Source organism: Haliotis asinina, chromosome 12 (genome assembly GCF_037392515.1).
Source record: "Haliotis asinina isolate JCU_RB_2024 chromosome 12, JCU_Hal_asi_v2, whole genome shotgun sequence".
Taxonomy (NCBI): Eukaryota; Metazoa; Mollusca; class Gastropoda; order Lepetellida; family Haliotidae; genus Haliotis; species Haliotis asinina.
The window spans coordinates 23,499,737-23,526,341 of NC_090291.1; the positions used below are offsets into that span (position 1 = coordinate 23,499,737).

A 26,605-nucleotide genomic window follows, 5' to 3' on the forward strand; every position below is an offset into this window, starting at 1 on the left:
CAGGAATAACGAGCGGTGAGGCTGTTCAGCTGACGCACGCGATCGATAACACGTCAGGCCAACTCGAAGTCGCACTCTGCGATATCACCTACCTACCGCAATGGACTAACATCAACGTCAGCAACAATAAGCTGTTCGTCAGTGGAACTCGCAGCCAGATAACTGACGGCTACTACAGCGTGTGCTCTCTAAACGATGAGGTCTTCAAACCCCTTGGAGCCGAACTCAAGATGAACGACTCAAACGGTACAGTGGTGTTAATCAACAACGGAAGAACCTCATTGAGGCTCGGCCGACCATTAGCGAGGATACTCGGTATGTCTCCTGACGAGATAAAACCAACAACAACCGTCACAGGCACGAAGTTACCCGATCTAGTACCGTACCGAGAGCTGTACATTCATCTCGGTCAGGTGAGCACAACGTACAACATTCAAGGAGGTCACCCTTCCACTATACTGAGAGCAGTGCCGGTGAAAACTGAGAAATTCAACGACGGTAGAACCGAGTCGTTTTCACCACGGCAGTATAAGAGATTAACCCAGGGCAACATACCTGAGCTGACAATATCGGTGTTAGATATAAATCATAATCCTGTAAATATAGGATACCTCAGCTTAACGCTTCATATAAAATGACCAGCGCACAAGGACCCGGAGTGAAAAAATGCGTCAATATCGGGATCTCCGACCTCGGAGACACGCGCGGTTTCGACACTCCCGGAGTAGATGGTACATCAACTGAAAAACAACATTTACAAACGCGTTGAAATCCCCTCCGGTGGAGCCCTAAGTGATATGATAGGTACCACAAGAGCAAAAGTCAACACTAAGTACGCCCTTGTCAACACCGGTGATAATAACTGGATAATATACCCATCATTCGGGGGTAAACTGTTCGACTTAGACGATGTTGAGAGCACTACCGTCGTCCGAAACAAACCATATATGCTCGTCTTCACCGAAGATGACAAGTGGGTGTTGTTACCCGATAACGACGACTGGTTTCTCAATATTAGACTCGTCTCTCCCTACGTGTTCACGGATAACAAAGACAACCACCTAAACAAAGTCGTGAACAATGGAACCCTGCTCGTGGCTTACGTCCCAACTCAGAGACGTAGCATAGTCGTCAGCCCACTCGACACTATGGCAGCCCACATGCTATCGAGTAAACTGACCATACAAAACGTGAAATTGCAGTTGGTTTCTGAATTCGAAGGCGTGGTCACTATACTAGAGGATCTACCGGCAAACTCAACACTGATCATCAAAGTCTACCTAGGGGAACCATCCGGGAATGATGTCGAGATAGTGAAGGGGATCAAACTCGGGTGGGTGAAACGACACCAGTATCAAGTTTGCAACGTTTACGTGTGGGTGGGTTCCGACTCCAACACCAGTCTGCAGGGGGTCAACGTGATTGTGGAAAACAAGATATCACTAACCAATATCTTCCTGCCTGCCAACATACACTTCATGGGTATGAAGTTCACCCCTGAATTATTATCAAAAAACCAGTTGGAAATTATATCGTAATAGTATAATAATGACCAGTCATCGACCCAACACCACGCTTAACGACCTAGGAGATACGGAGGGATTCGATCAGCTTGGTGAGGAAGACACCTTATATATCCTGCACTTCAAAGACAACGTGTACAGACGGGTGTCGTTATCAGATTTTAAAGAGCCCAAATGGTTGATCAACTTAACACTCACCTCACCTTATATCACATTAAACAATACGTTGGTCTCTAAGATTAGGAACAACGGTATCTGGCCCGGGGATTTCATTCCGGAGAGGGAATTAGTACTCAAGATAAATACCGAAAAAAATAATATGTTAAAGTCTGGACCAAAAAATAAATTAACATTTAGCTATAATACTTATAGTATATTCTCCCCTTTCACGCTCATCATAGAAGTCTTCTTTTTACCTGTAGAAAATGAAAACATCTCAAGAGTACACCAAATTTTACCCGGGGTGTCAATACACTCGTATGACCAACAACATATATATAAACATTGTCATATTGTTATACAACAGGATACCACGGGTCCTATAAACCGCTTAATAAGCCTCAGGGGGGTTTTTGTTACAACAGGAAAGTCTATTAGCCTCTCACCTATTACCCTGACTAATAGTCTAGAACTTGTAGACTTCAAATTCATTGATAGAGTACTAACTGAAACCCAATTAAAATATCTTTCAAAATATATATTATAGGATGGGCCTGTACCCAGGCGTAGATGAAGTAGCGAAGACGCTGGAAACCGTAGATGGGTTCCGCTTGAGGCAGTTATGTGATGTGAAACGCCAACTAGAACAAGACCGTGACACGCGGAAAGCACTATATAAAAAGTACCATAGAGCTTTCAATATCGTGGACGGGGCTGACACTACCCTTATGGCAACCAGCATAGGACTAGGGGCGGCAGGTGTTGGGGTGTTAGCTACCATCGTGGCTGCACCTATAGTGCTAGGTATTGAAATAACGGCTGGGATAGCAGGGGCGTTAGGGTTGGCATTTAAGTTGATATCACGCAGACTGCATCGTAAGGCATTGAAACACGACGAGATCAGGGTTCTGGCTGAAGCAAAGCTGAACACAGTGAGTGAGCGTATTTCCACGGCACTCTCTGACAGTAAGATTTCGGAAGAGGAGTTTCGTTCAATCCTCTCTGAACTCACAAAATATAACGGAATGAAACAAGATATTCGGTCCAAGTCTCGTAAGTCTGCGAGTGAGGACGAGAAAAAGTACATAGAAAAAGCCCAGCAATCGAGGTAAACGTCCGTTAAGAGGCGCCAACTTTTTTGTAGTAGGGGTAATAGTAGCAAGAGCTAAGGTCCCAACCAAAGCCTTATTTAGTAAATAAGGCTTTGTAGAGACATTTCTTGAAAGTGGTCCAGAACTGTCATTCCCTATACTACTCCTGCAAAGAGGACTCTTACATAAGGACTCCAGTGGGTGTTAAACCATATTTGTAAACCTTTTCTTTCTCAAGCATCAGCAGCCTCAGACCTTCAGACAACCTCTTACCTTCACTCAGTCGCAAAGCTCCATGCTGCTCTCAGGCATTAAGCAAAGTTTCGCAAGATAAGCACTACTTGCCATTCAACAATATCAACAGCATTAAGAGCAAATACTGAAAATTCTTAGTAGTAAGACCCCTTATCCAAGGATTGTTTGTACGTAGACTCTTCTATCAAAGTTGTCAGAAGCTGCATGTTTACTTCTCAAGGAAGCATGAGACATCACTCAAGCAGAAGACCCAACTCCAAGATTAATTCTCCAACTTATTGGGGCTCCCTCCACAAAGCAACCTTTACTACGGTTAACCTTAACTCTCATTCTTTGACATTGCACTAAGGTTACCTAAGTCTAGGGTAACCTTAGTACAGTGTTAAAGAATGGGAGTTAAGGTTAACCATAGTTATGGCAACTTGGATAACCTTATTGCAATGTTAAAGAATGAGAGTTAAGGTAAACCTTAGTAAAGGCTGCTTTGTGAAAGGAGCCCTTAGTACTAAATTCAAGCAATAAATTCTAATAAATCTGAGAAAAACATGAAGTAGTATCTTCAACCACAGACATTGAAGATGGTCCATCTTCCAGAGTTGACTGAAATGATAAGGTCAAACAGTTTCCTTGCAAATATAGACCTTCAAGATCGCATATTTACAAATCTTCATTCATAAAAAATCAAAGCGGTTCCTGTGCTTCATGTACCAAGATTGACCGTACAAGTGGAGGTACTTCTTTCTGGAATATACATGGCCTCATGGCAACCAAACCCACAGTGGCTAGTCTTCACACAAGGACCTTCTACGTTGATGAGGAGATTCAGACTCATGAAAATATTTTAACTTCACTCTGCTTTTGTTAACTCAATTAAGTTGGTTAACCAACTTCTAGAAATCAGATTCATGTCAATGAAAAACACATTTAAGTACCAGAAGATTTTTGGATAAAAATTGCTGATGGCTAACTCTTATCAAGAGGTTGACAGCCAAGCAATGACAGGTGATATTAAAGGATTTTTATAGTCTATGCCTTGTCTGTCCATCCATCCATTCTCTGGGGATCTTGATATTTCTTTTTCAGGGGCAGTATCAGGCTGGCACTATGTTAGGAGCATTTTCAGCTTATTACTCTGTGGCTCCTTGAACAAGATTTGTATCATCTCGAAAATGTTAGGGTGCATGTTCGTTCCAACAATCTATCATAACTTCATAATGCCATTCCTCCATACTGTTATTCATTCCGGTCTCGTTCGTGTCATGTGGTTCCATTCTTAGAGGTTATTGTTAAGTCAGATTAAGTTCATTATTTTTCTGTGGAAATAAAAAGCGTTGTGTCTTGATAATAAAATTGTGGATGGATTCAACTATTTTCTGGTTTTCACAATGTGCAGGTTCTGTGTATCCATTTACAATGGTATCCATGTGATAACCCTACGTATAAAAATACATATTTATTAATAATCGTGTCAGTTACGAGCTCTGAAAAATGGGCATTTCTTTAGCCCAATACAGAGCCAAAATAGGCACATTTTGCCAACCAAACAAGATAAAAGGCCTAAGTATGCATGGACTAAAACTTGAGAGGTGTTACCTCTTGCTTGGAGTGCGTTTAATTTGTCTGATGAGTGTCCTACTTATCACATGTGGCGATGTCGAGTCAAACCCTGGACCCACTACACGACAACAAACCCTGGCCGTGGACGAATCGGGTGCACTTGGCATAAACCTGAGTGAAAAGGACAGCACTGATATATTGACCATACTCCTTGAAATGAAAACTGATATCAAATCTATGAACAAAAACTTTGTAAACCTCAGTGACAAGGTCGACAAGATGGCGACAGATTTCAGCAGCCAACTTCATCATCTACAACAAGAAAACAAAGAGCTAAAGTCAAAACTATCAGCGATGGAAGATAAGATTACTGACTTCGAATCTAGGAACCGAAGAGAAAATCTAATTTTCCATGGGATTCCCGGCGATAAAGGCGAGACGTGGGAACAATCGGAGAGTAAGGTGCGTCAGTTTCTGTCTGAAGATTTACATATGGGCAACGCCTACGAGATGGTGATAATACGAGCACATCGGCTAAATCAGCGGAAGCCAGGTTCTCCAATCATTGCGAAATTTCTGACATCTAAAGATAAGAGCGACATCTTCAAGGCAGCACGTCCGGACAGGACTGAGGGATCACAACACAAGCGTGTGACAGAGGACTTCCCCCAGAAAATACGAGAGGACAGACGAGCACTTTCACCTTGGTTTGTGAAGGCAAGGAATGCAGGAAACAACCCGAAGATGAGGCAAAATAAGCTTATTGTAAATGGTCAAGTGTTTGTGTATGATAGGAATTCCCAAAACATCGTGAAAGAGAAAGGATCGCACAAAGAACCGCCATACTCAAACAATAACACAACCACGTGGGCCAGTTTGTTTGGACCCGGAAATGAAATAGACAAGGAAGGTGAAGGACGGACCCAGTCGGAAGATAAACAAACCGACAAATGATGCGATGACCATGGCCTTATTTTCAACATTCTGACGTGGAATATCGGCGGTCGACATAAACATGACAATGAATATTCCCAGGTGAAACCTTTGTGTCATAATTTCGATATAGTATGTTTTTGTGAATCATTTGTAAAGGCTCATAACGAATTTTCCGCCTTTTTGTCCGGTTTTCGAGCAGTCAACGCTGTGAGAGATAAAATGAAACAGTTAGGCCGCCACAGTGGCGGAGTCACCGTGTTGATAAAGGAGAAATGGCTACAGGATGATATAATTACAAGACTTTATGATCATTTTCAAAACACTGTTGTTTTACTTTTCTCAACTAAGTGCTTGCATTGGGATAAAGACACTCTGCTTATATTTACTTATATCTCGCCAGAGGGCTCTCCAGTGTATGATGCTAGTGACAGTGATGGAATTGCCATGCTTGAACATTACTTAAATATTATAGCTGCTGATCACCCGGACAAACAACTATTTCTAGCTGGTGACCTAAATGCTAGGACTAAAGACTTTTTAGACTTCATTCCTAATGATAATATTGATTTTATTGTAAGAGATGTTGATGATTATCCCTCAGATGATTTTGAAATGTCCAGATCAAGTAAAGACAACATACATCATAACAACTTTGGTAAAAAACTGATGGAACTGTGCTGTGCATTTGGAATCCATATCATGAATGGTAGACTATATGAGGATAAACAAGGACAGTTTACTTGTGTTACACATAATGGTTCTAGTCTAGTAGACTACATGATTGCATCAACATCTGTGTTTCCTAGAGTTGCTAATTTTGGTGTTGGTACATGTGATGTGTCTGATCATTTTCCTATTTACTGTTCTCTGAATATCCAGCCACCCAACATTACTGGTGTGCTCGAGTCACCTGTAGCAACAGATCCTCCAACTAGCAATTGCATAGAGAGTAATTCAACAACAGTATGGACTAAATACGTGTGGAATGAAGAGCTCTGTGATATGTTTATCTCTAAGTTCCAAAGCCTGTATGGAAAACTACATAGAGAATTATATCACTATATAGACATTAATATTGAAGATTCATTAAATGTTTTTACAGAGCTGTACCAAAGAGCTGCAGAACACAATAGGAAGGTATTTTCAGGTTTCCATGACATTAATTCCAAACCTCAGCCCCCATGGTGGGACGAAGAACTTGAACAATTAAAACATTTGAAATATAAAACACTGAGAGACCATAGAGATAATAACTTAGATATATTGATTTATAAAACCCTACGTAAATCATTCAAGAAGACTTTCAACTACAAACGAACAGCTTACTTTGATATTCAAAAAGAAAAACTTATGGCAGCGAGAAACAACCCAAGAGAATTCTGGAGAACACTAAAGCAATCAGGTTCAATATCAACACCTGACAAAACATACGATATAAGTTGTGAAAACTGGTACAATCACTTTTCAGGGCTTCTTACTGAGTGTTCTGGTAATGTGCATGACAGAGATATCAATTCAGAGGTCTACAAGGATGAAGAGCTTGTAACATTAAACTGTGACATTACCGAAAATGAAGTCTTATTTCACATTGATAAACTGGCAAAAAACAAGTCCCCTGGACCAGATGGTATTGCAATTGACTTCATTAAAGCTTCTAAGACATTTATCAGTAATTACTTAACAGTGCTGTTTAATAAGATTTTCCAGGAAAGTATTTTTCCTGTGCAGTGGGGCAGAAGCATTATTTGTCCTTTCTATAAATCTGGTGGCAAAAGTAACCCTAATAATTACAGAGGTATTTCTCTTATTGATTCAGTGTGTAAAATATTCACTTCCATTCTTAACAGTAGATTACAGGTTTGGTGTGAGGAGAAGAATATTATTCATGAAGCACAGGCAGGATTTAGGAGCAATTATTCTACCACTGACCACATTTTCTCACTTCAAGCTATGGTTCAGAAATACTCAGTTAAGAAAAAAGGAGGGTTCTACTGTCTGTTTATTGATTTCTCTAAGGCCTTTGATACAGTTAATCACAAAATTCTTCTGTCAAGTCTGAAAAGAGTTGGTGTGGGTGGTAAATTCTATAACATCTTGGTATCAATGTATGATAGGTTGTCAGCCTGTGTTAGAACATCTAAAGGTCTGTCAAGCTATTTTGATTGTAGTATAGGTACTAGGCAGGGCTGCATCCTCAGTCCCCAACTGTTTATTATCTTCATTAATCAGCTCATGCAAAGTATGGAGCAATTTGGCGGCCGTGGTGTATTTATTTCGCCTAACGTTAATAACCTATATGCTCTAATGTTTGCGGATGATGTTTCCTCAGTCTCAGATACAGCATTCCAGCTACAGAAGAAGATTCATGGCCTTGAGAATTTTTGTCGAGTCACTGGTATGAAGGTCAATATTGATAAGACTAAGGTTATTGTGTTCAGAAATAGTGGGCCCCTTAGACAGTATGAAAAGTGGTTTCTTTTAGGGCAAAAGCTGGAAGTTGTTTCATACTACAGGTATTTGGGTATCGTGTTTACTCCTAGGTTAGTGTGGACTAAAGCTCACACTACTCTTGCATCACAAGCCAATAAAGCCGTTATGGCTATCTTTAGATTCCAAAAACGTGTAGGTTTTCTGTCATGTGCAGATCTTTTTAGAATATTTGATGCTATGGTAAAACCGATTCTCTGCTACGGTTCAGAAATTTGGGGTGTTACCCACTGTAAAATCTTCGAACAAATACAGATAAAAACATGTAAATATTTCTTAAAAGTTGGTAAAAATACTTGCAACAACATGGCACTAGGTGAATGTGGCAGATTCCCTCTTCAGCTTACTTATATGTCAAAGGCAGTTAAATATTGGTGTAGACTTTTAACTCTCCCAAGTTGTAGGTTGCCCCACCAGTGTTATTTAATGCTAAAGTCACTAGATGAATCTGGACGAACGACTTGGGCATCTCATATCAAGAATATATTATATAGACTTGGGTTTGGCTTTGTCTGGATTGCACAGGATATTGGTAATATTGATGTATTCATGTCTGTTTTTAAACAAAGACTATCTGATAATCTTTCACAAGACTGGTTCTCATCGCTACATAATACAACCAAGTGTTCTAATTATATACTCTTTAAGTCCACCTTGAATGTCGAATCTTATCTCTCTATAGATATTGCCCCATATTTGAGAAATTCTTTAACAAAATTTAGATGCGGCAAATATAAACTTTGTTCTGAGACTGGCAGATACAACAATATCCCTTATGATTCAAGATTCTGTCACTTTTGCTATCAAAAGAATTTGTATGTAATTGAAGATGAAATACATGTTTTACTTTATTGTAAAGCCTACCTAGACATAAGAAAAAAGTTTCTGGATAAATATTTGAAACACCCTATATCACAACACAGTTTTATAAACATTATGACCTCAAAAAATATAGATGTTATAAAAAACTTATGCCTATTTTTATATAATGTTGGGAAAATAAGAGATTCTGATGTATTTAGATAAACGCATGTAAATTCTAATTATACCTATGTTTGTATTTTGGGCCACTGGCCTATTACTGAATAAAATGTCTGTCTGTCTGTCTGTCTATTTATTAATTCATATTTTGAATATAGTTATCCCAAGTGAACAAAAATAGTGGAGGGTGTTTTCATACTTATATCCACAACAACAACATGGACTGTCCATTAAATGTCTGATATACATATCAGCGTTTAGGTTTGTGAACTTGTAATCAAACTCTCTTAACTGTGATTGAGCCATTGTGAAAATGATACTTGCTATGTTAACTGGACGGTATTTATATAATACCTATGTGAGACATGTATGTATTGTATAACACTGATTGAGTGAACACATGATCGAGATCATTATAATGTCAATGAGCTAAACTCAAGTTCAAATCCTATTCTTCAGAATTTCACAGCACCCAGTGACTTAATCCCTTAAAACAACACCAGTACAACATCAAGGAGGCTATATTGTAACAGGAACATTCTACTTCCCAGGAATACCCCAAAACCTAGCTTGAGGTAGTAAGGCCTCAACTGTTAGACAAACCTTTCAGTAAGACAAAGTAGTGCGGGGTGATATAGTCGACCCCTCGTCTGTCTGTCCGTCTGTGCATCCACTCATCCATCTGCCTGTCCATAATCATAATTTCTCCGGAGCATAACTCAAAGACCGTTCAGTATTTTTTTAATATAATAATCTGAACCTATGGTTGTGCCTTTTGCTATTTATTTGGACTTAGTGTCAAAATGGAGGGATGGGCTTAGTTTCTGGAGCATAGCTCAAAACCTGTTCAGTAGTTTTCTGCAGATCTGGTAGATATACCTGTCAGAACCTAGAGTAGTGCCTTTTGGTATTTACAGGATTTTATAATTTAATATTTTCTTGGTTTCCATGGAAACATTTCGGACTTAGTCTCGAAAATTTCTTAATATCTGTCAGCAAAATTTGGTAGATATACCAGTCAGAACCTAAAGTGGTGCCTTATGCTCTTTACAGGTTTTCGTGATTTATCATTTTCTGGGTTTCCATGGAAACGTTTTGGACTTTGTCCCAAAGTGGAGGGATGGGCTTCATATGGAGGGATGGGCTTCGTTTCCGGAGCAGAATTCAAAAACTTCTTAATGTCTTTCTGCAAAACTTGACTTATATGTGAGGCAAACCCTAGAGTGGTGCTTTTTGCTATTTACAGATTTTTGTGATTTGTCATTTCCTGGGTTTCTATGGAAATGATTCGGACATAGTCTCAAAATGGGGGGATGGGCTTTGTTTGTGGAGCACAACGCGAAAACCATTTGATATCTTTCAACAGATTTTGGAAGATATATGAGACAAATCTTGAAGTGGTGCATTTTGCTGTGGACAGATATATGGCATTTATATTATTCATGATTTCCATGGATATTATTCAAACTTAGTCTACAAAAACATGAAGTAACTGTCAGATGATTGTCCTTTCAAATATGTGGGGGACAGGGGGATTTGTCATCTTCTGATGACTCTTGTTTTTGACAAGCAATTTCCTTGTTACGATTTTTGCATATACATTAACCAGGATATTTCTGTCAAGGTTGACATGCAGCTTCATCACCCTTTAGCTACGACCTTCACATTCATTACTGATTTGATCTGATCATTTCAGTAAGGAATTATGTCACCTTTGTGACAATGCTTTTTCTTAGAACCACTTGAAGTAGAGGCCCCACCATCATTCTCCCAGGAATTCCTTCCTGCCTTCCTTAGCACACCCTTCTTAGAGCATTTTGAGGTTCCTGACATTCATGCCAGCAGAGATAACTCAAAGAGATAGATCTTGGGAAAACCATTGGGACGAAAGACAATGCAATACCATGGAAGTAATTTTTTTCTTCTGTTAAACCTGTGGGTCAGAAACAAGCTTCACGTGTAACATGTAGTGTTGTTAATGTTATTAATACTTTTTTCCAGATTAAGAATAAAATGCAGCAAAAGAAGTGTTAGATGGTGTTTGCAGTCAGGCTGGTTATAAAAGTTGATCCTCAGCTTAGGTACCCTTGCAGCCAATACAGTGAATGGGGTAGTTGTTACACTGCGTCAGTTTCTCAAAGCCATTTGTATATTCATAGAATATAGGTGTATTTTTAATTGTGATTTTATTTGCAGTTGAACACCTTCGTTGACAAGGACATTCAAGATCTATTTGAAACAAAGGTTCGGGATTGGCATCTGCAAAAGGATCCCAATTTCCGATGGTGTGCTCATGTAAGTCTGGAATTAGTTTGGTCTTCTTTGTTCATGCTAGGTCAAAACACCCTCTTTGAACATGGGTGGGATCCTTCATCTGAGGTTTAGCCTTGATGCAAAATTTGAAGCTAAACATGCCAAAGCTGCTATTTTATTCTACTTTTCATGTTTGCATTTTTAAGGTTTTTATATGCTGTCATTTATATCATTTAAATCATTTGTATCTGAGGTATACAAATCGATCATTCAGAAAAATCCCCAAGCTATGTCATTGATAATGATAATGAACACATGTTTACAGTTTCATACAAACACATCCTTCAGTTACTTTTCACTCATTACACTGTGTAGGCCTTCACTTCACCTTACTCCAGCAGTCTACTGCGGAGTTTGAAACGTAATTGTTTCAGTTAAACTAAAACACAAATTAAGCCAAGCCCATTACAGCCATTACATTCAGCCATTACAGGAAAACATGGGTCACTTTACAGGGAGATGCCCACTGGAGACAGAGTTCTTTTTGTGGTATTGTCATAAGTATCTCATGGAAAACATAGTTAGCTTTACAATGTTTGAAGCCTGTTTCAATAACTACAAGTCACGCTACCACACACAAAACACATCCTCAAAGAAATTCACAAAATTGACGCATGACAAAAGTTATTCTCCTTACATGTTTTAGTTTTATGTGTGTTGGAATATCCAAGCAACACTCAATTAACTCATTGAGGCTGAGAGACTCATATATGGGGCCATTTTACCACCTCCACACAGTGAGTGACGTGTTTATAGGGCAGGTAATTGGCAGTTTCTCACAGTGAGAGCCACATATATCCGTCAACATGAAGCACCTCTTATTCAGCGAGAGAGGCATATGCGTGTTTCACTTTTTAAAATCACTTTGTAGCTATTATTTCAACGTTTGACAAATGTCCGCAAAAAATGGTATTATGATGTTTTTGCAGTGCAGGGCTTGAAACATGTTAAGATTTGCATTGGCCCTAAAGGGTGAGTAATATGTACTTTCCACTCATCCTTCTAAAACTGTACTTGCCATATTGATCATGTATCACAATGAATGTATGTTTGAATTATTTTAGTTCAAAATGTTTGCTTGAAATGAAACTACAATAAACATAATTACTTTGTCTTCTACACAGGTACAACCTTAGACTTTTGACAAAATTGAATTCGTTCACCATTTAAGATCACTGAACTTCAAAGAAAAAGAAAAATGGTAAAATTAAGTGAAAACACTTCAAGGACTCTACTCGGCACACATAATGGCAAACTCAGTCAGCAGTGTTGTTTGAACACAAGCCTTTCATTTTCCAGAGTCGAGTTACTTCCTTTAGCTTTGCAAGAGGATATACAGTGTTAAGATTTGAAATATTTGAGAAAACTAGCAGGTTACAAATCACCATAATGAAAACTGTAAACCCCAAAAAGTATGAATTAGTGAATTTACCTCATTGAAAATGCCAATTATGCCTTGCAAGTGCATTTAGTAAATGCCAGAATTGTTGTAACATTAGGTTAAATCAAAGTTTCCACCTTGTCAGTTTAATATAATTTTCAGTTTAGTGTATGTGATAAAAGAATAAGTATTTCATCTAACCTGGAAATTACCTTTGTATAACAATAAAAGAAATCTCAGAAGAGGAAAGTTCACAACGATAAACGATCAGTAATCACAAGCAGGGAATTCCCTATAGTAAAGCTTATTCTGATTTGACAGCAGTAACATTCATATTGTGATGATTTTTCTCATTGGTCAATTTTGTTGTAGCAACCAATCAGGATATTCACGGCTTTTAGGTTACAAAAACCATGCTGCATGATATCTGTTCAAAAGGAATACCAAACACACATCAAGACTTAAACTTTGCAATTAGTTTTCAGGGATATTGAATCTACTTCTAATTAGGAATGATGAAACTTCAACTTATTGTTTTGAAATAAAGTAGGTCAGAAAATGTACTTGTCCTGTAGGATGAACAAATTCTGTTTTTCACTTTCCCAAAATACATTTTACTTGTGGGTATGAGCGGATGAGTGGAATTTATGATCCCACATCCAGCAGACTAAGTGTCTGATACTCTTCATTGGGAATGGACACAAAAATACTTCTTGTGCACATTGACTGACTTAGATGTTACGGTTTAGAGGTTACTGAGGATTTTCTTCAACTTCCAGATAAATAGGAAGCAACATACAAAGTTTCAAGGATGTGCAAAAAATGCATAAAAGAACATACAATAAAACAGTTTGAATTCACTTTTTAGGCTTTATTACAATATCATGTTTCATGTAATGAAACATAGGGTATAAACACAGATAATTCTACATCCAAGCTTGAGTAGATTAGGCATGAATATACTTACCAAGTTAAAGCTTACTGAATTGTAACTAGTTATTTTCAGTGATCAAAAGTTAATAATGTTACCTGATCGAACAAAATGTGATAGTCTGTGCCCTTTGCATCAAATATATAATAAATATAGTCAGTGTTATTATAACACTGAGATATTTTACTACATTTGTTACAAAACATAGTACAGTCGAACCCCGTTGTGTCGAACTCGTCGGGACCAAGGGAAAAGTTCGACTTATCCGAGTGTTCGACACATCCGTCAGCATTGAAAGGACCAAGAACCAACACAACCACGGTGCTTAAATTCGAGTGTTTTGTCAGGCATCAAGCGATAAAAGAGACCAGTCTCATCAACATTGTAAATGTCATCCTCGGCGTGAGATTTCAAAAGTGTAACAAGGTTCCCCTTCCACTCACACATTGCATCTGCGTTCGTGTCTACCGACTTTTCCTCTCCACAAATTTTCTTCAAGACAATTTCATGTCTTTCCTTAAATCTATCCAGCCAACCATTTGAGCAGGAAAAATCATGTCTGCCTAATTTTTGGGCTAACTTTTCTGCTTGTGCCTTCAATAAAGCACCGCTTACATTAGCACTGCTATCCCTAACCATTTTGAACCATTTCAAAAGTGCTTCCTCAACGTCATCAAATTTAGCAGTACGCATTCTCTTACGAGAAGGCGAAAAGCTTGACTGAACAAATGCCTCTTTGATTTTATCAGCATTTTTAATCCATGTAGAAAGTGTATTTCTGGGTATGCCAAATTCAGTTGCAATTTCTGCTTTGGATTTTCCACCTGACTCCACAGCTATGACAGCCTCGTATTTTGTCTCTATTGTCTTCACAGATAATTTTCGCTTTTTAGGTGTAACATGCGATCCAGTTATCCCCCCGGGCTGATCGGGTCCTTCGCTGAATTGCTCTGCCATGTTACTAACCGTACTGGTTAAAAAATTGATCCTACACCTTAAATACTACACCAAAAACAAAACATCAATTTAGATAATCCAACTCCGTTTTCCTCACTTCTCATTTTGTATTTTCAAGGAAATCACATGACCGCTAACATGACTGTCACATGACAACAACATGCGCCATTGTTTGTTTAGAGATATCCTGTCGGTCCGTGATCAACGTGTCACTGGTAACAACTTAATTATGGTTAATTGTTTGAGTAAAGTTCAGTTGGTAAGTGTGCTGTCAATGTGTGTATAGATGCGTAGTTAAACATGTCACTTGATTGTTGAGTCTGTTAATCGTTACTTTTGATCTTATGAGGATGACTTCCGATTGCGCGACTGCAGTTTTCAGTTGCTACAACCAACTTTGACAGTTCGAGACAAAAGGGTAAATTTGTACTTGTTAGAGCCTTTGGGGACCCTAAAATGAGTTCGACACAACCGGGAATTCGACACATCTAGTTCGACACATCAGGGTAAAAATAATGATAAATATAAGGAAATCGGCAGGGACCGAGATGTCAGTTCGACACATCCGAGAATTCGTCTCAACCGAGTTCTAGACAATGGGGTTCGACTGTATGTTGGTAATTCAACAACGTCTTAGACATCGACAGAGGTAATGTCATTTAAACCATACAAGGGTATTTCATGCATTTTTGTTCAAGCTGTTGAAAGGTTCATGTTGATTTGAATTGTCAGTTTTCTATGCAATTTGCAGGGGCATTGTGTAAAACATTTGTATTTGATCTCTGTAATTATCAAATCCGGGGTAATTACTCAGTCTCTTTTGATCCATTTTCAATAAAAGCTGGATGGGTGTATTAGTCACAGTATCGATACACATGCTTATAATCATTTAATGAGATTGCAGTAATGAGATAACTGAAAACCTCTTTCGACCTTAAAATAGCAGCCTCCAGTAGAATGCATGTGTAGTTACATCCTTGTTGAAAGGTTTGTCTCGTGGCACGTGTAAAATAAACTGATGTGCTGTTATGTTGTTGGACAACTTGCTTTGTGGAGTCATGCCCCTCTATGCAATGTTTATGCATACATGCATGTGTTCAAACGAACAACTAAATTTTTCTCAAAACAACTCAGGATGATAACATTTGTAACCTAAGACGATAAAAAATGATATAACTTGAACTCAACAAACTAAATGTGAATGACTCTTACTTTTCAAACTAAATATGAGAATTTCCTATATGTTAAATGACTTCTGCTAAACTAATGGCCTGAACGAATATTTCAGGCTATGCAGATTTGAATTATATATGCTAAACTCCACAGAGTGTATAAAAAATCTAATCACTAACGGCAAAAACTAACTAACTCTGAGCCATACAAGCTAGCCCAACCAATCCCGCCAACCCACGTGGTCCGCTCACCCCAGCCTAGCAAGCAGCACGTGAATCATGCTTTTTCTCATGATGATGTGTGTTGATGTGGTGTTTCTTGTCTATGAACACTTACTGTGTTGCGTTTTCAAGTCAATTTTGCATGTCAAGGAACAAAAAACGTAGTCTTCAGAACATGCATGTCTAATCACATGAACTTCATTTGCTTACAGTATATACGCACGCCCATGTTCATAAATATTTAGCAGGATTCAGCTGCAAGGTTATTCAATATAATACTCCAGTATTATGTCACTTCGTTAATTCTGTACTGTGTGTACTTTAGTGTAGCTATTCATTCATATCAAAGTGTCGCCAAAGTGTCTATCTATTCATGTTTGTCGTAAGTGTATAATTCATACATCATTACTAGTATGTATGTTTACCTGTATGGTTTTACCTTATAAGATCTTATAAGATTCTTATAAGAAGACGTATACTTATAAGATTCTTTATTTAGAAATAGCTGGAAATAAGAAACTTATGAGATATCAAAATGGTGTTTCTTATAAGAATCTTACAAATTTCTTAGTGACAAAAATTTTTCATCTTTTTCTTAATTAGCATGAGAAACTTATAAGAAGTCAAAATTTTCATTTTTTTACGAGATTTATTCTCTGATATCTACAACAAACAGAACATACGTGGAACATAACATCATTGACAAATTTGTTCTTCTAAAACTACATAATTGTAAAGAGTTTTGAAGTTACATTGAAGCCACAATCCTTTCAAAACACTGTGTAACTGATAATTATTACAATTACATTGGTTTAACATTAAATTGGTTGATGAAATGTTTAACACAATAATTGTGTTTGACTGACTCTGACATCCAAAATAATCATATTTTACAAATATTATTTCAATCATAATAGATTAATTGCCCTGAAAAACCAAAACAGAAATTACGGAGTACTGAAAATAAAAGACAGCTTTTCCATTGTTGAACTCGATGAAAACATTTACAGCCAAATAAGGTTGAACTTACAAGAAACATTGTTAAAAATATTATAAAAACAATACATAACTGAACATAATAGCTTGAGTTGACGAAGCCAAAACACAGCATACCGATTGGTCAGCGTTATAACCAATAATCAATCTGTATCTAAGCTGTTGGGTGGAGAAACATTCTTTCCAGAAATTTAGCCCACGCCCCAAATTTGATGACATATTATCATGCGACCATTTGTTGTCTGTGCAACATTTTGTATATGTATGTTTGTATGGTCACATATGTTTTCTGCATGAAATCTATATGAAACTTAGTGCCAAGCTATGAATGTGCTGTATGTTAATCACAGACTAGCGTAATAGTACTTCCCTTAAAACAATCTGTATACATGAGCAATGTATTGGCAAAATGCTAATTTTTTCGTAGGTTATATTGTATGTAATTCATTCTTTTTACATCATGTCATCATCATAGATATTTTGAAAAATTATACCTCACAATGATATGAGAGAGAATTAGTTTTTTCAGCATGTATCTTTACAACACAATTAAACAGTCAGGACTTGTTTGTACGACCAGGGGGCCTATGTAAAGGGGGAGAAGAAACTCCTCGAAAAGCCCCTGAACGTATGTCTCAGGTTGTTACATAACCAGTATAGCCAATATGGTGGCAGCGTAGTATTTAAGATTGAGCCCGGTTTATTTTCAACAGCTGATTAAGTTCGCTGAGTGTTGTAACAACTGAAATCCAACATGTAGAAGATAGGTGAACTATTGTGTCACTTCAGTTTAAGTCAAATAATTGGTATTAGTGTCTGTATTAGGACAGCAGAGTAAAGTTTCAAGTCGGTATGTTATAGCTCACTGGCTTCTATTCTTGATTCACCGCGAAGATAGACTACATTGTGCTGATAAAAACTTTTTTCACACATTCTTTTCATTCTTAGAAGGAGAACATACCTTCAGTTGAATGGAATTTGCAAGTAATAGTGACAGTTTCATGACTTCAAAAATTGTTAGGGTGTAATTGAGGTGTGTGAAAAATATGACATTTTGCCATTGAAATGCTGTATGCCGTTGTTTGAGTATTCCTAGTTACTTCCTCAAAAACATCTTTCACATACACCTTTAATTCATATGAGGGAAATATAATATCAAATGAAATGTGTTTGCAAGTAATAGTGATAGTTCCATAATCTAAAACAAAATGTTAAGGTGTATTTGAGGTGTGAGAAAAATATGACATATTGCCGAATTGATCTGATTTGCCTTTGATGCTTGAGGGTTATAGTTCCATAACTTGTTTCTTTCTTATTGATCTTATTATTTGACAAAACTGGAAAGGTGTTTTAGAACGCTTTGTGAGAGTTTTACATGGCAGTGTAGTGTGACAGTGTCAGTTAACATTTTGTTAATGTCCATTCCATTCCCCACATGCAATAAGATATCTGAATTAATTATTAATGTAAACAAAAATGTTTCAAAGTAGATTTTTTATAAGGACAGCTGATGTTATCATGTGTTCTCACGATACTTTTGCGTTCTTTAACATGTTTTGGGAGGGAAGGCAGCGGTGTATCATTTATTCTTTCATTCATTCATATATGTACTTCTTTCTTTTATTCTTTTTCTTTATTTCGTTCATTTCATTCACATAATTCTTGCTCTTAATTCTTACTATAATTCATTCATTCATTGTAAAATTCCGACTGATACAATAAACTCGGATAACCAGGGATAATCTACAATGCATATACTCTTTATTGTCTCCCTGGTTAAACACAACTTAAAGGTCACATGCAACCAAAAAATCAAACACAATTAAAACACATTTATCACTTATACATGACATATAATATACATTGCTGCTTTAAAAAAAACAAATAAACAAAATTATAAGCGTACAATCGCGATTCAAAAGTGCAATATTTTGTACTTGGGCTTACTTCCCCCGAAACGAAGCCCTCGGGAGACCGAACCCAGTCATAGCGGGTGGATATGCACTCAAGTGTAACGACGGCTTCCGATTGGCTGTTTCATTTGCTGATATGCTGAGGGTTCATTGTGTGTACAGAAAGATGATCTGTTTGATGGGCATTTTAGAAGAATAGCGAGTCACACGAAAGTAAGATTCTTTATGGATAACAACTTCTTTTTGTGTACTTGATGCGTCGTTTCAGTTTGGATTCATATACTGTTGTCAAACAAAATCATATGCACTAAAAGAAGTCGTTATCCATGAAGAATGTATATAGAGATGTTGGGTTTAGAAAATACATGTTCTCTGAATTTGCGCTCGATCCAATAAAAAAATCATGTCAGTAGAGATGGTAACCTACTGCGTGACTGTAATCTGTCATTCGTCCAAGTACAAAGCAGGACTTAAAACTGACAAGAGTTTGCACCAGTTTCCGTCAGATCCAGTCATCCGAAAAAAATGAATGTAGTATGTTTGCAACCCACAGACATAAAAGCATGTCATGTGTATCACACGTGCCTAATTACATAATGTGGCAGACACGGGACTCGGGTGCACGAGTCATAAATCAACTTGTTTTCTTTATGTCGTATAGTCTGATAGGTGTTAAGTTCAAATTGCACGCGGTCAATGATTGAAGCTGTGTATTGCATTTTGTCTTTGGCAGACAGGCATTCAGACACATAGGTGTGAATAAACAAGACACTGAGCTTTCTCTGTGACGGACACTGCTTACCACAAGCTTTTTTTACGTAACGAGTAGATTATTTACTCGTTTGTGTACACCACCAAGATTAGACTACTGCTCACAACCTCAGACGCTAGGCATGCATACTGTTTCAAGCTCCGCGAACCTATTCACTGCGCATGCGTCACGGGCACAGCGCAGCACAGTTACTGAAACCAGTTTAGCCACGTTAGTGAAACGTTTGAACTCCGATTTCGCGGGCTTTTTTTTCATCGCGTTTTTTTCAACTTTATAGGTTGAATAGGCATTTTTTATGATTTGTTTCGGTGAATGCATACCGAAAGGTACCAGAATCTGCAAAGTTGTGTTTTACGTTGCATGTGACCTTTAAGTTGCACTGGGAATGAGCCAAGTCCCTGTGTGCGTTGGAGCATGATGAGGCACACGTTAATTAGTAGAAATGGTAAAGAAAGCAAGAGTGACCTATCCCTGTTGTAGAGTATCCGTGGTATGACTAGGCAGTTTCCTGTCATCCCCAAAATCCTCCTAGGGAAATCAGCTGTGATTAACACTAGTTTTGGCCCAGTTAGTCAGGTTGGGCAATCAGCCAGGGGTTCCAGATGTTGAGTAGTGAAGTGGCTCTGAGGCTTAATGAGTTAATAAATAGTAGTGCTGGGCAAAATTAAACAGTGCTGGGTCCCATTTAACTCATTAAGCCCGAGAGCCACTTCACTGCTCAACACCTGGAACCCCATGCTGATTGCCTGGCTGGCTGTGGCTGTGGCTGTGACTAATTCACACAGGAGATTACAGGAAACTGTCTCATCATACGACCAAGTCCTGATTGTTTTATTGTGTTGTAAAGATATATGTTGAAAGGAAGCAGGTGTGAATGCATACCATACATTCAGTGTTTTATGTAATTTTATTGCACTTTCTCTTGTAGACCTTTGGTGGCATGAGTGCATACAGTTTTTCTTAACATACATATATGTATTCTTTGTATGTAAGACATTAGACATACTTAAACAAATTGTCTCCCTTATATCATTGAGGTTAAATTGTGCAAAACATCTATGCCAATGGCAGAAAAGAATTTATGTACATGCCTAATAATCTTCAAAGAAAGAAGCGTTTTCGCTGATACATTGCTTGTGTATACTGAATATTTCAAGGAAAGTACTAATAAGCTAGTCTGTGACTTGCATGGAGCAGATTCACAGTTTGTCAGTTTTGTTCATCTAGATTTAACGCAGAAACCATAAGTTATCATATGACCATAAATGTATATATTCCTTGCACATATATAAGACAAAGGGTCATGGGTAGTTGCGTCATGGAATAGAACGTTTTTATCTCAACTGTTCAGTATAGTGGCTGATTTGTTATCTATGACCAATTGTATCATGAGATACCTGTCACAGAAGAAATGACAGGTGATGGGGTAGTCTGTCGTACAGACCCTGAAGTATATATATCCAAGAAAGCCCATGCAAGTCTAGAAAATGTGACAAGTCTAGAGTTCCATAGCTTCAGAAAGTCTCATTTTTTTTTCACTGTGAACGTTTTTTCAGTAAAATATGTTCATTTCAGAGAGTAGCTGTTATTCTAGTGATGGGGCATGAGCTAAATTTCTGGAGAGCATGTTTGGTCACTAGACAGCTTTGGATACAGATCGATTACTTGCTAGACTCATCGACCAGTTGATATGATGAATTTCAGCTTTATCAACTGTAGCTATCATGAAAAAGTTTGTGTATCGTGAACATACATAATCGTGGTGATGCATGAAATGTACAGACAGGACTACCAAGCACTTTGGCAAGTTTATTTTTCCTTAAAGAGTTCAAAGTGCCACAATCTGATTATTATTACTGCTGACAACCCAATCCAACCACTGAGTAGAGATAGTATTTATTTGCATATACATTTTGCACACGCTACAAGTACATCAAACATAATGGCTTGCTGAACATTTAAATATAATCTGTAGATTTTTTCGAATGAATATCATAAGTTGAGTACATGTATTATGGAATTCATAAAGTGACACAATACTCATTTATTATGATGTATACACTTGCAGGTGAATCCCCCAAACATTTATGAAGATGAGCATGCCTGTATTTATATTGAATGCAAACACGGTTCAGAAGATTGATAATTGGCGTGACTCAATAAAACAGGTTGTGTGATATAACAGCGCATTAGTTTGTTTTATACTTGTCACACTTTCATCAAGAGCATAACTAGACATACATTCTGCCAGAGGCTGTTATTTCAAGGTTGAAAGAGGTGTTCAACTATCTCATTACTCTTGTCTGATTAAATGATTTTATGCATGTGTATACCATAACCAATATATTATCCTGCTTTTATTGACAATGGATCAATAGAGACTCAGTTTATTGATACACATGATAATTTCACTGGATCAGATAATTACAGAGATCAAATACAAATGTTTCTTACACAATGCTTATGGAAACTGCTTTGACATTTCAAATCAATATGAAAATTTCAACAGCTTGAACAAAATACTTCAGTTACCTTTTTATGGTTTATGTGTAATATATATGTTATGAGTCGATGCAAGAGTTATCACTTCATATTTGATTATGTAACATTATCAACTTCAGAATTATGAAAAATCAATAGTCGCAACTGAGTTAGGTCTAAATTAGTAACTTGGTTTATTTCAAATCTATACGAACAAGGGTGTAATACAGTATTGGTATATATGTCTACAATTCATTATATAAATTATTAACACGAATGGATGAATGATTTAATTTAGAAGAAGGTTCTGTAACCTTGTCACCATTAATTAAATCAATGTGCAAAAATGTATTTTAGTATTCACTCCCATTAGTAACAAACACTTACCTCCTGTAACTCATAATATCTCATAATTCTCTTTCTCCCAGACATGTTCATTTGCCTGTATAAGCCTATGACATTGCTAGCAGTTGTTATCAAAACACCTTGATACTTCTTCTGATTAAGACAGATGGTAACCTCTCTCGTAAGAAAAGCTAATCTTTGATTAATGCTACTAAATTGATTGATATAATAGGTGCAGTACAAATTTAAAATGTAAAATGCACATGTGAGTCTCTTGATGAATGAGAGGTGCTTTCTGCTGATGACCATGTGCAACTCTCTCTGAATAAGAGGTGTTTTTTATTCCCGCCTATACGTGGCTCTCGCTATGAGAAGCTAATTAATTTGCCACACATACATGTCCCTCTGCCTTAATGAGTTAAAGTTGATTGTAAGGGAAGGGGCTGGGGAGTGAGTTTGGTCTAGCCCAAAACTTCTTCCGAGAAAGTTTGTCTTAGGGCAAAGTTTCCCAAGGGCAGGTTTGGCTAGGGGAAAAGTTCAGCCTGTTACCCCAGTAGATCAGTCAGTTGTGAGATGTGGCTTATGATATGGAGATGCACAACTCTGCATTGTGAGGTTGTATCCATATGCCTCTATGGGTTCCTTGCTCACTTTTGATTCAAACCAAAGCATGGTATCAAGATCATATCAAGGGAATGAGGATGTGGGATCCCTACTGTCTGAAATACTTCTAGACGTGTCAGAGTCTGATTTGTACCAAAATGCCAATCCATTGAATTAACCATATTTATATCACTTGACATAAATGGTTTTAACACCTGAGTGAATTGGGGAACAAGAGCCAGACCTAACCAACAGGTAATCATTATGACAACAAGCGATTTTGACGGAATTGTCCATGACAACAAGTTGTAACTTAGGAGCTTGGCAAAGCAGACGACAAGACTAAATGACAGTGATGTGAAAACATAATGCTTTCATTTTTGACAACATTTGTCACAATTTCAGGTTCAGACAAACCTCTAAACAAAATCATTTACCCCCGGAAATGTACATGAATTCTGCTGCGCCCCTTATATCCATACCTCACATGTCACTGAGGGACTCCTCCCTCTGATTGGTTGAAATTTCATTAGCAGGAGAGAATTTTGCACTGCTATCAAAAAGGTTGATTTAAGCTAACTGAATCTCAAAAAGAGCAGTTTTAGTGATGGGGTTTCATTTATAATGATGCTAAATAAATGATGTATGTATTATATACCACCTTTAAGTGACTGAGACATTCCATGATTGACTCTTATTGTATGTGTCAACTGTGCTGTGCTGTGCTGTTCCTACGCCTCTGTCCATTACATGACACATGCTCTTCGTCCCATCCGTCCATCCGTAATCATTTTGTTTCCGGAGCATAACTCAGAAACTGTTCAATATGTTTGGACCAAACTTGATAGATATAATGATCTCAACCTATAGTTGTGCCTTTTGCTATTTACAGAGTTTTGGCATTTTTATTTTTTTTTGTTTTTCCATGGAACATTTTGGTGTTAGTCTAGTGGTGGGGCGGGCTTCATTTCTGGAGCATAACTCAAAAACCATTCAATATTTTTCTGCAAAACGTGATAGATATGTGTGGCAGGCCCAAAGTGGTGCCTTTTGGTATTACAGGTTTTTGTGATTTATTGTTCTCTCAGTTTACATGGAAACGGTTTGGACTTAGTCTCAAAATGGATGGATGTGCTTCGTTTCCAGAGCAGAACTAAAAAACCGTTCAATATTTTTCTGCAAAACTTGTTAAATATATCAGTCAGAACCTAAAGTGGTGCCTTTTGCTACTTACAGTTTTTTGTGATGTATTATTTTCTCAGTTTCCATGGAAACATTTTCGACGTACTCTCAAAAGTGGGAGGTGTGTTTCATTTCCGGAGCAGAACTCAAAAACTTCTTAATATCTGTCAGTAAAACCTGGTAGATATGTGTGGAAGACCCCAAAGTGGTGCCTTTTGCTATTTACAGGTTTTTATGATGTATTATTTTCTTGGATCCATGAACATGTTGCTGACTTCGTTTCTGGAGCACAGCTCGAAAACTATTTCATATCTTTCAAAAGATCTTAGCAGATATACAAGATAGATCTTGAAATGGTGACTTTTTCTGATTACAGATCCTGATTCTGATTAACTGTCAGATGATTTGTCCTTTCAAATATGTGGGGGCCGGGGGGATATGTCATCTTCTGATGACTCATGTTCACATTTCAGGTGTTAATGTTTTACCATCAGTATGTATCTGATTGCATTTGTAAAAACTATTTGATCATTAGATTCTTTCATGCAAAGTTTTTAGTGAATGGAAGATTGGAGTCTATATGTTTTGAAAGAAACTTTTCAAGGCAAAGATGTGCCTAAGATATTTTGAGGTAGACAATTTGACACCAGTTTCAAACAGTTTGACCAGTTGTGCCACTTGTTATGGCCACATGCTGATTATGGATTGTTGTCATGCCTGACAGTATTTGAATAGTTTTATGGTGTAAAGAAATAATGCAACACATGTTGCATAACAATTGTCGTTTGTCTTGGGGCACTGGGGACAATAAAATGTGACATGGGTTGTTATAAAAATCTAATAATTCATTGCTTGCAAATAAATTAATTTTAGTTTGCCTGTACAAATTTGTATCATAACATGTTTTATGTTTCAGTGTGGCAATGGATTTCTGTATCAAGGTTGGCAAAATGGACAGGGTCAGCTTTCTATGACATGTCAGCAGTGTTTCAAGAAAACTTGCTTCCTTTGTAAAAAACAGGTATTTTATTTATTGAATAGTTGCATGATGGTGTATGGTGACACGTGTGAATACTCTCAAAGTTTTACACTTTATCCTTTGTCACAGTTATAATTAGTACTCTCTCTTTCATGATTGACAGCTGGGTGGAAATGAATTGCAAACAAAGCTTTTGGCTTCTCTTCTACCATTTACTCGAAAACACGTTATTGCTCCCTTTCCTGGACATCCTGAAGTCTCTGAAGCATGCAGCCTGCCCTCCATTGATCAAGTGACTCCTTTGTCTGGTCTTTGACTTCCTTCAGCACTGCTGTGCACACATACTGTGTTTTTTTTAAGTGGAATCTACTGTAAACCAACTATATTTTGTGACCTACTAATTATTGCGAAAACTGTGAGTGACAGTCAATCGCAGCTAAAAATCATGCAGTAATAAGTACGAAAAATATGTTTATTTCCTACAACAAAATGGCAAGTAACATCCATGTAACATGGTGACTTCTCTTTTGTCATCTAGTCCTACAATGTCCACTTGTTTAGAAGTACACTGGCTCATTGTCTAGTTCGACACAGGCACAATCTTAACTCCGGTCTGGTCAAATTTTATCACTAATTCCTCGGGAATGCACTGTTGTTCAATCACTTCATGCACTGATGACACAAACTCTTGTCTTTTTGTCCTCGTAGTCTGTCAGCAGTTTCCTTGCGGACTTGGTCACTTTTCGTTTGACAAATCCAATTCGTTGTAGGAAGGATTCAGCCCAACTCCAGTTCAGCTCTCAGCTCGATGGGTCCGCCATTCTCAGACCAGAACATTCTGTTTTCCTGTAGGATGATCCCTTGGGCAGCAGCTAAAACAATGTTGTAGCTGATGACACCACCCCCTTCCCTGATGCCGGTCACATGATCTTTTACAAGTTTGTCGAGTTGACCCAGGAGCAAAGGTCGCCCACGCTGTTTGTGCACCAAGGCCCACTTGAACAACATCATTATTGAGTCGATATCATAGAGTACAATTCTCACCCGGTTCAGTATTGGAAAAAGTATAAACACCATACCTTTTTGATAAACAAAGAAAGGATAGTAGGTCTAACGAAAGGGGTCTGCATGCGATTAGCAGTGGCCATGACCTTTTCAATAACTCAAGGGCAGCTAATTTTAGTTTTTACGCAAGATGGGAGTGGTTTCCCTTTGTAGATTATGCCGTTGCCGTATAATCTGCCATGCCCAAATACAATGCATGTTCTGTAGTGACAGAACAGACATCCACATATTTCTTTTCGGTTAATGATTTTGTCTTAGTTTATCAGTTAAATAATCTACAGTTGGATAAAGTACAAAATTATGT

General features: G+C 37.7%; 1 protein-coding gene across 3 annotated transcripts in view; it reads left to right on the top strand.

Moving 5' to 3' along the window:
• The window catches only part of LOC137257619 (E3 ubiquitin-protein ligase RNF31-like), a 375,097-nt gene that overhangs the window by 250,848 nt on the left and 97,644 nt on the right, over positions 1 to 26,605 (top strand). For all 3 annotated transcript variants that reach the window (XM_067794941.1, XM_067794942.1, XM_067794943.1), the window contains exons 16-17: positions 11,186 to 11,284; positions 25,174 to 25,278. In XM_067794941.1, coding sequence (XP_067651042.1) covers positions 11,186 to 11,284; positions 25,174 to 25,278 — 204 coding nt within the window. The remainder of the gene's footprint in view (positions 1 to 11,185; positions 11,285 to 25,173; positions 25,279 to 26,605) is intronic.